General features: G+C 36.6%; 1 protein-coding gene across 1 annotated transcript; it reads right to left on the reverse strand.

Moving 5' to 3' along the window:
* Positions 1-6,041: 6,041 nt before the first annotated feature.
* On the reverse strand, positions 6,042-7,861 carry LOC107665191 (homeobox protein Nkx-2.5-like). Its single transcript, XM_016455971.1, has 2 exons — positions 7,552-7,861; positions 6,042-6,611 (listed from the first exon to the last, which is right to left on the reverse strand). The coding sequence occupies exons 1-2, from the start codon at positions 7,859-7,861 to the stop codon at positions 6,094-6,096; spliced, it is 828 nt and encodes a 275-aa protein (XP_016311457.1). The 3' UTR covers positions 6,042-6,093.
* Positions 7,862-8,362: the final 501 nt, after the last annotated feature.

The following is an 8,362-nucleotide window of genomic DNA, read 5'->3' on the forward strand; positions in this document are numbered from 1 at the left end:
TTAAATCATAATGGATTATATTTTCCTGAAGGGGCAATAGTCTGGAAGCAAGTTTTCACACAGTACTATCATTTACAGTGTTTAAATCGAGTGATTACATCATAAACTTTCAAAATCACTTGTTTTAAGCACAACCTTATACCTTGCATTTTTTTTATTAATATGAGTCACACAGCTCATCTTATATGAGTCACACAGCTCCTTATAAGTGATAATCAGACCTTCTTTGTTGAGTGTATCAACGCATGTGTCATAGCAATACGAGAGAATACTTGGCTTTGATGAGGTTCAGTCTTAGACTGATGTTTTTGCATGTGACATGACTGGTTGGGGCAGAAAAGCTGGCGGTTGAGACACAGATAAAGCGCATGCAGACAGCAGGGTGAAAGCTTGAGTGACAGAACCTCCTCATTCCTGCTGGGGTGATCCCTGAACAAACAACCAGCGCTTTGCTTCAGGCAACTGCCTGCTCTACACTTCTGTTTGCCACATACAAACCAGTGTAGCTGTGATTTTAAACCAAACATGATAAGCTCGTAATTATGACGAATGTATTGAGCGTACTGCATTTTTTAGCCTGACTGATGGATGGAGGAATTTACGATATGTTTTTACTCCTTCACAAATTCCTTTAACCAAAATGTTCAAACAAGAGCTAACAGGAATGCAATGCTGGCTATAAAAAAAAAAACAGGAAGTGTTTGGTTAGTAAGTTCAGACAGGACTATTTTTGGTTGCATTTTGCTATGCAGATAACGGTATTTGTTTTTGGTTTTGATTTTTTGAAATTCTGGTTTCTACAGAAGAGACCTGATGGCACAACTTGAAGGACAGCTGATGGCAGTTTCTTCTTATGCAATATTCATGACCAGATTCATTCTTATTATTTGGAATTAATTCCAAGCCTGTGAAAAAGAAGTGCCCTTAACTATATTGAATGTGCACTTGTAGTGCACTCCAAATATTAATATAATATTAATGAGAAAAGGCTACGTAAAGGTAAAGCACACTTTCATTAACACAATTAAGAACACTTCATATTAATGACAAAAAAGTTTTACTTTAAAGTACATTTTAAATTATTATGTTTAGTGTGTTCATGCCTTAAAGAATTACACTTATTTTGATGTGTTGACATATTAAAGCACATGAGAAGTACTTGATTATAATTTTTGTCTTATTATGTTTATATTTTAAATGTACTAAATCGCAACTTCATTATTACAAATGCACAAATATACAAATATATTTAAATACATGACACAAGTTTCAATATACATTAAAGTATTTATTAAATATTTATAAATATTTTAGATTATCATAAATGCTTGTAAGTACATTTTAACCATATTTCAAAGAGAATAGAAGTAATTATGAAATTACATATAAAATGTACTTAAGTCCTACTTTAGTGGGTGAAAAACCCCCAGGTTCAACTAATTTAATATAACTGTAATATAAATTTGCATTTGAAACTATTATGTATTTCTATTTAATTGCAATTAACATGCAGCTAAGTGTCAAAAGACATTCAATTCAGTTTGAACTTAAGCATATTCTTTCATTATTATTTCCATAATATGCAATCTTTTTAGAGTGTGCTAAAACTTGAAAACCAGTTTTATGTGAGCAATGACAACTTACACCTGTTGCACTTACAGTCTCTAGGCAATACAGGATGTGCGCTACTGTACACTGTAAAAAATGACCGTGAATTTAACGGTAAAAGACTGTAAAAAGGCTACAGTAAAAACCTGTTAAATGGTTAATGGTAAATTCCCCTACTATATACGGTGAAAAACTGTATTGGACATTACATGTATTGGACATTCATTTTACAGTAGTATACCATTTTTGGAAGTGAAAAAGACTGTATAATTTACAGTGAATAACTGTATATTGACATTCCCAGAATTCCCTGCGTTACATTTCAAATTTGATGTTTTTTTGTTGAAATAACTATGTTTCTTAGTTTTTTCTTATCAGTTTTGTATATTAGGGTTGTGTGTTACACCTAATGTTGTTAAATGAATGTTTATTGCATTATTTCAGTTTCATGTGTGTTACCATGATGGTGTTTAGCGTTTGTGTGAATGACACTGTGCACCTTCTATATATGTTATTATTTAAAAGCTGCTTGTGATGGGCTTTGGTCCATCATGTGATTTTCTCATCACCACCTGCATTTGGTGGTTATCAGTGTATTACAAAGGTACAAAACAGAATTCAGTACTTCAATAGGTTGGTATATTAACATTATATAAGTAAATGAAATTACGGTATTTAACTGTAAATTTAAATTAAAACCGTAAAACCGAAAACGTTGCTACCGTATTTTTTACGGTAAAATTCCAGCAACCACAGCTGCCGGTTTTTTACCGTAAATAAGTGTATTATTAAAATTTTACTGTAAATTTTATGGATTTTTTTTTACAGTGTAGGCTCCCCTCAGATGTGGAAGTGGTGCTATATGGTTTTTGAACATTGGTTCAATAATCTATGACAGTGACTCGACTGTGTGGCTTTCGCTGTGACCCAATGGTAGTCACTCAATCAGATGGACGAGCAGAGCGGATGAGCTGGAGATACTAGTTCTCCATTAGAGGGAAGCGAGGGAGAGAACAAAAGGAGGCATGGCATGCTAGAAAGGTGAGTACATCTCTTCTGCACCAAATTAATTACTTTTCCCTTTTAAGAAGTGACAATGTCTCCACAGCTTGCTCTGTAATGAGGCATCAAAGCAACTCACTCACCACATTATGCGCAATAAAAGCCCCACTGTGGTCATTTTTTTTTAGGTGAGGGGCAAATCTGTATTCTGTAGGCGACTGCAAACGGTAAGTCTATAAACTGCATAGTGCATACTGAAAGATCCTATATACTCTTCCAGGGCTGCGTTTCCCAAAAGCACCGTAAGCTAAGTACATCATAGACCCATTGAAACCAATGGAGCTACGATCAATTTAGGCTTACGATGCTTTACTTAACGCAGCCCAGATCAGTTCAGTTCAAATTCAGTGGGGCTAATTTGAGCATCTTTGATGGTGAGATGATGAAATGGCAAACGGCAATCAGTTGCACAACATGCATCTTAAATAAGCAGAAAAGAGGAAATGCATTTTTTGACATCAAGATTGTTAAAATGCAGTTTTGCTGGTATTCCGCTCAGTTTGAGTGTGTCTTGCCAGGGGACATGAGTGTGTTTATATGTGGAGGCAGTTGAGTGATGTCTCTTAAGTGTGGACAGATGTGTAGCGTAAGCATTGTTAGGGAGCATGAGAGTCTTTTCTATAGATGTCTAGTCTTTATGCAGACAAAATGTCCAAAACATCTCTTCCGATGTAGTAACAGCACAGTCCGTGTCCTCACAGACCGCACGCTGCCTCAGATAAATGCTGAAGACGTTCTGTGGAGCTGTGGTTAAGCTTGCATTTCGAGTCTCTTTAAATGCTGCCACTCTCCCTGTCTTGTTTTAAACTTCTTGTGTGCTCCAACAAGTTTCAGCAGCTTCAGAGGCCTTGTTGTTTTTCACAGTCCTATTGTTAGGGATTCAACATTCTGATACAGTTCTTCTCAAGTTCTAGTTGAATTCAATTCATGCATGTCCTTTGTGATCTCTTGTGATCAAAGATAAACGCTTTTATAAACCTAAAATACAAGTTAAAACGAATTTCAACCCAGTAGTGCAGAGTTATCGAATGTCTTCGTAACTTTTACCTCATTTTGTATTTTGACCCTGCAGGATTAGTGTAGGTTACAATATTAGAGAGATACATTATACATTTTGACCAACTTAATCATTTCCGTCCAGTGACTCCTCTTGCGGTTTCACCATTTCATAAATAATTAATAAAAATGAAGTCAGCTTAACCTTTAGCCCTTCGGCCAGTTTCCACTTCCTTCAGAACTGTGGACCGAGTTTTTGTGTGTGTGTCTTCCAGAGTGACAAGCCAGAAGTGAAGATCCAGGCCTTCTGTCACTGAGTAAGTCTCTGATCTGATCTCTTCCTGCAACGCAGTGGACAATACTTCCGACGCAACTCATTTACCTCTCATTCATTTGCATGTATCTGCATACTTGTAGCCTCACACAATCTCATATAAACGTTCAGTACATTTGTGTATAAACACAGAGACCCCGACAAGCACTCACACACACAAATACACACACACACACACACACACACACACGCACACACACACACACACACACACACACACACACACACACACACATGTTGTGTTTGCATATTTTATGGGGACATTCCATAGGCGTAATGGTTTTTATACTGTACAAACTGTATGTGCTATTGCCCTACACCAACCCTACCCCTAAACCTACCCCTTACAGGAAACTTTGTTTAAATTTTTACATTCAATTTTTAACCCAAAAGTTGGGTTAGTCCAAATTTGACCCAAAGTTGGGTTGAAATAACTCAGCATTTTTTAGTGTGTAACAATCCCTTAGAAGCACTTTCAGGAAATATCTAAATGAGCAGAATTACATTCTGTACGAAATTCCATGATGCGATTTTTCAATGCTGAAGCAGCATATTTGTAAACATTCTCCTATAGGGCTGGTTTATCAGATCTGCAATAGCTTGCTCGCAGTCAGATTTGATTTGAATCGTTGTCTTGACAGATCGGGAGACAAGACTGAAAGAGTGCCGGCTTGTCTGCGGTTCTGTTTACTCTCAGCGCTGCATCCTGGGTCCTCTGACTTATCACGGCTCTTCAATTGTTTTATCTGTTTGTCTAATGTGTGTAATGACACGCTCGTTGGAAAGCGTTAAGATTGGGAGATAATTGAATTGGTTTAGTTTACGATATTACAGTGAATTGCAGCGTCTTGCTTAACTTTTTTAAGGTTGTCACTCTGTTTAGTCGATTTGACATTTTAAATCTTAAAATAAAATCGCGTTGAATAGCTATTATTTATTCGTAAAGTAAACATTTTTACTCTCAAATTTCTGAAAGCCACAGCAGCATATCATGGGCCATAGAAAAATGTAAAACAGAACAATCACTAATTTAGGAACTTGTTCTTTATATCTGTATGTTTTTGTTTTATTCTATAACTTAAAAACAAACGAAAAATGGAAAAAGCGACAATAATTGTTTTTTCAAGCGGCCTAAAACGTTTCATATAGGCTAGGCTAGTAGCCTAATATCTAAACCTGTCCTTCTTTCTTTCTTTACTTGCTATTCTAAAATATTTAATATGATCGAATCAGCTGACTATACTGGGTTATAACAACGAAACAAAATTTACGGATCGAATCAGATGAAAAATAACTAAACACAACGAACATATTTACTTTGTACAGTAAACCGTGCGATTGCTATAGTTAATATAACTGCAAGAGTTAACATGCCTGCAACCTAAACGAGCTGACAGACCATTTCTTTTAAAATGGTCTTTTTGTTTCTTATGTAAAAATAAATAAATAAATAAAAAAGTCCACACACGTTGGACTAATATAGCCTAAATACCTATAGCCTACGAATGAATAAATAATGAAATAAATAAATACATTTGAAAACCTAGCTTAGTTAATGACTTAATATTTTACTTAATATTTTAAGGTTAAATAGCCTATAGCCTACTGCCAAACATTTTGTGTTGTATATTATGATGTTCAAAGTGTTGTTCACTGGACATTTTACAACTCATTGAGGAAATCAAATCATGAAAAATACAGTAGTAAAAAAATATAAATTATTTTAAAATGGATCTATATATAGGCTACATCAAAGATTGTCACATTTTAACTCACAGACACCAGTGGTGTTTTTATTTTCGTTTAATTTATATGTTAAATCATTTGTCTGGGATCCGCCACAATCAACACATTTCACGATAAAAGCCATATTTGGCATAATGTAGTTTTCCCAAAAAAAAAAAAAAAAAATCTCTTTCAAGCTAAATGTTATTAAATATTTAGTCTTTATTTGGTGTTGTTTGTTGTGTAAACCACAGATATAAAAACAGAAATATATATAAAATCAGACAACAATTTATGGGATATGACCGTGCCATTCGGTTAAATAGTCTTAATCCGAAATCTTCTCTTTTAGGACTGATGCCATGGTCTCACCAAGTCCTGATCCCATCAACTCCTCCCGTCGTCAAATTCATATCCACAAAGTGGTTGGGTATTTGATTTGTGTTGGCAAACGGTGGTACAGGAGTGAGGTTACAGTGGTATGGGTTGTTTCCATAACTGTTGTAATAGTTATTGTAGGGATATGACACAGTGACATTGTACGGAGCTCCATGACAGGGTTTGCCGTCTCGCACCAGCACGGGCACCGCCACCCTCCGCGGGCCGGCCAGCTCCAGACTTTTATCCTGGCGCTGTCTCTTACACTTGTACCTCCGGTTCTGGAACCATATTTTGACCTGTGTTGAGGTGAGCTTCAGCACGTGAGCCAGGTGGTCTCGCTCGGGTGCTGACAGGTATCTCTGCTGCTTGAAGCGTCTTTCCAGCTCAAACACTTGAGTCTGAGAGAAGAGCACTCGAGGTTTCCTGCGCAGCCTCTGCTTTGCTTTCTCCCCCGGTGTTTCCTCTTTTGTACCATTATAACCGGAATCGTCAAATGGACACATACCTATTTGGAAAAAATACAATAAATAAATGAAGAGTTCAGATGCAAAAGCTTCTAAGTGCCATCTGCGAGTTTCTTCTAAAATGAGCATTTTTTCTCAGGCTCTCATGTGTAGGTTCAGTAATTTCACTTTAATGGCAATGAATAGGTTCTTGTCATTGCCATTAAAGTGAAATTACTTAACATAAACATAGGAGCCTGAGGGGGGAAAAAATGCTCATTGTAGAAGAGGCTTTTGCATCTGAGCTCTTCAAATGTATGCTTATAAATGCGGTATGAAATTGCATTGAATTAAGGGGATTAATAAATACAACATTATTATTAATACTAATTATTAATAAGTCTATTAGCCTATTTTTGTTGTTAACACTAGTAGGCTACTACTATGACATATAGGCCTATACTAACATCTAATTGAATGTCTAATATCGTTTTGTGGATTTAGAATTTAGCAGTCAACTTGAAATGCAAAAACATGCTCATGCAAAATGTAAATGGCGTGTAAAATAAAATCACGAGGTTACAGCACAATTTGTGTTTGTTATATTACATATTATAGAACTAATTTGGTTTTACAGCCAATGATAACATCATATCACATTATATTTATGAAATAATACAATGTGTTCTTCGGTTCTTGTCAGGACCTTATTAGTGAAGAACCTTCTTATCAGGAACCACTGATGGTTACTTAGTTGTTTTTATCCTTTAGAAATAAGATTTTAAAAAATACAATGTAAGATGTTTCTCATATCAGTGTATTGGTTTCTTTAAGATGCACTACATATGCATCAATTAATGTTTAAAAAAGAGAATAAATGTTCGTTGTGGAACTTTAGAATTGAGTGTCAGACTGTAAAAACGTTTTGGGTTGTAACAAAAACACTTGGATGGTTTAACGCAAAGGATTTAAAAATAGCAGTATTAACTATAAATATCCTACCTGTTTCTTCGCTCGGATCCATCTCCTCCTCCGTTGGAGATCCGCATGAGCTTCTGACGATGTCAAAGTCGTCTGAATTGAGGGCGCATTTCACCTGTTCCCCTGCGATCACGCTGTGTTTCTCGGGGCTGTAGAGGAGACCCAGGCTCCGGCTCAGTGTGCTCTGCATGCACTGAAGCTGAAGCGACTGCAGTGGGACAGTGTCCTGCTCAACACCCATGAATCCGTTGGGGTTCAGAGCATGTTGCTGTTCCAGTTTGAGGATGTCCTTTACCGAAAACGGAGTTGAGGTTACAGGACTCGGAAGCATCGCTGCGGTGGGTGCTTGAAGAAGGGTTCTTCGGTTCACCTTGTCAAATTCAAAGCAACATCAGTTGACTTCGTTCCTACAGATGTCCTCAGGTAAATTCTCCTTAACGTATCGCCTATATATCTGTTTGACCTATAGGCTATATATATATATATGTGTATCTCCTCGTGGAAGCAGCACTAGATCTTCCTCTTTCCGCTGCTGGTAGACGCTGGTGAAGGTGTGGAGAGAGCGCTCTTATCTAATAGAGAGCGTCCTTATCTCAGATTGACCCCTCCCATTCTGTGCCTCCCATCATCACCTGTCCCAACACACAGCAGTGTTAGGTTGTTTAATAAAGGCCTCCAAATCAAGGCAGTTGTGATTGAAATGTCATTTATCAATATGCAATTTCAAGTTGAGTTGGAGTTGCACACATTTGTCACGTAACCTAAAATCTAGACTTAGTACTTCAGTTTATAACATTTAAATTAAATGGTTTGAATCAAGTCAAAAATCGTA

The sequence above is a fragment of the Sinocyclocheilus anshuiensis genome, unplaced genomic scaffold, assembly GCF_001515605.1.
Source record: "Sinocyclocheilus anshuiensis isolate Anshui unplaced genomic scaffold, SAMN03320099.WGS_v1.1 scaffold691, whole genome shotgun sequence".
In the NCBI taxonomy this organism is placed as follows: domain Eukaryota; kingdom Metazoa; phylum Chordata; class Actinopteri; order Cypriniformes; family Cyprinidae; genus Sinocyclocheilus; species Sinocyclocheilus anshuiensis.

Excerpts from the sequence above, each read along its gene's own strand:
- LOC107665191 (XM_016455971.1), bottom strand. The coding sequence starts at position 7,861 with ATGCTTCCGAGTCCTGTAACCTCAACTCCGTTTTCGGTAAAGGACATC. Across the intron at positions 6,612-7,551 it reads GGATCCGAGCGAAGAAACAG|GTATGTGTCCATTTGACGAT; the intron begins GTAGGATATTTA and ends TTTTCCAAATAG.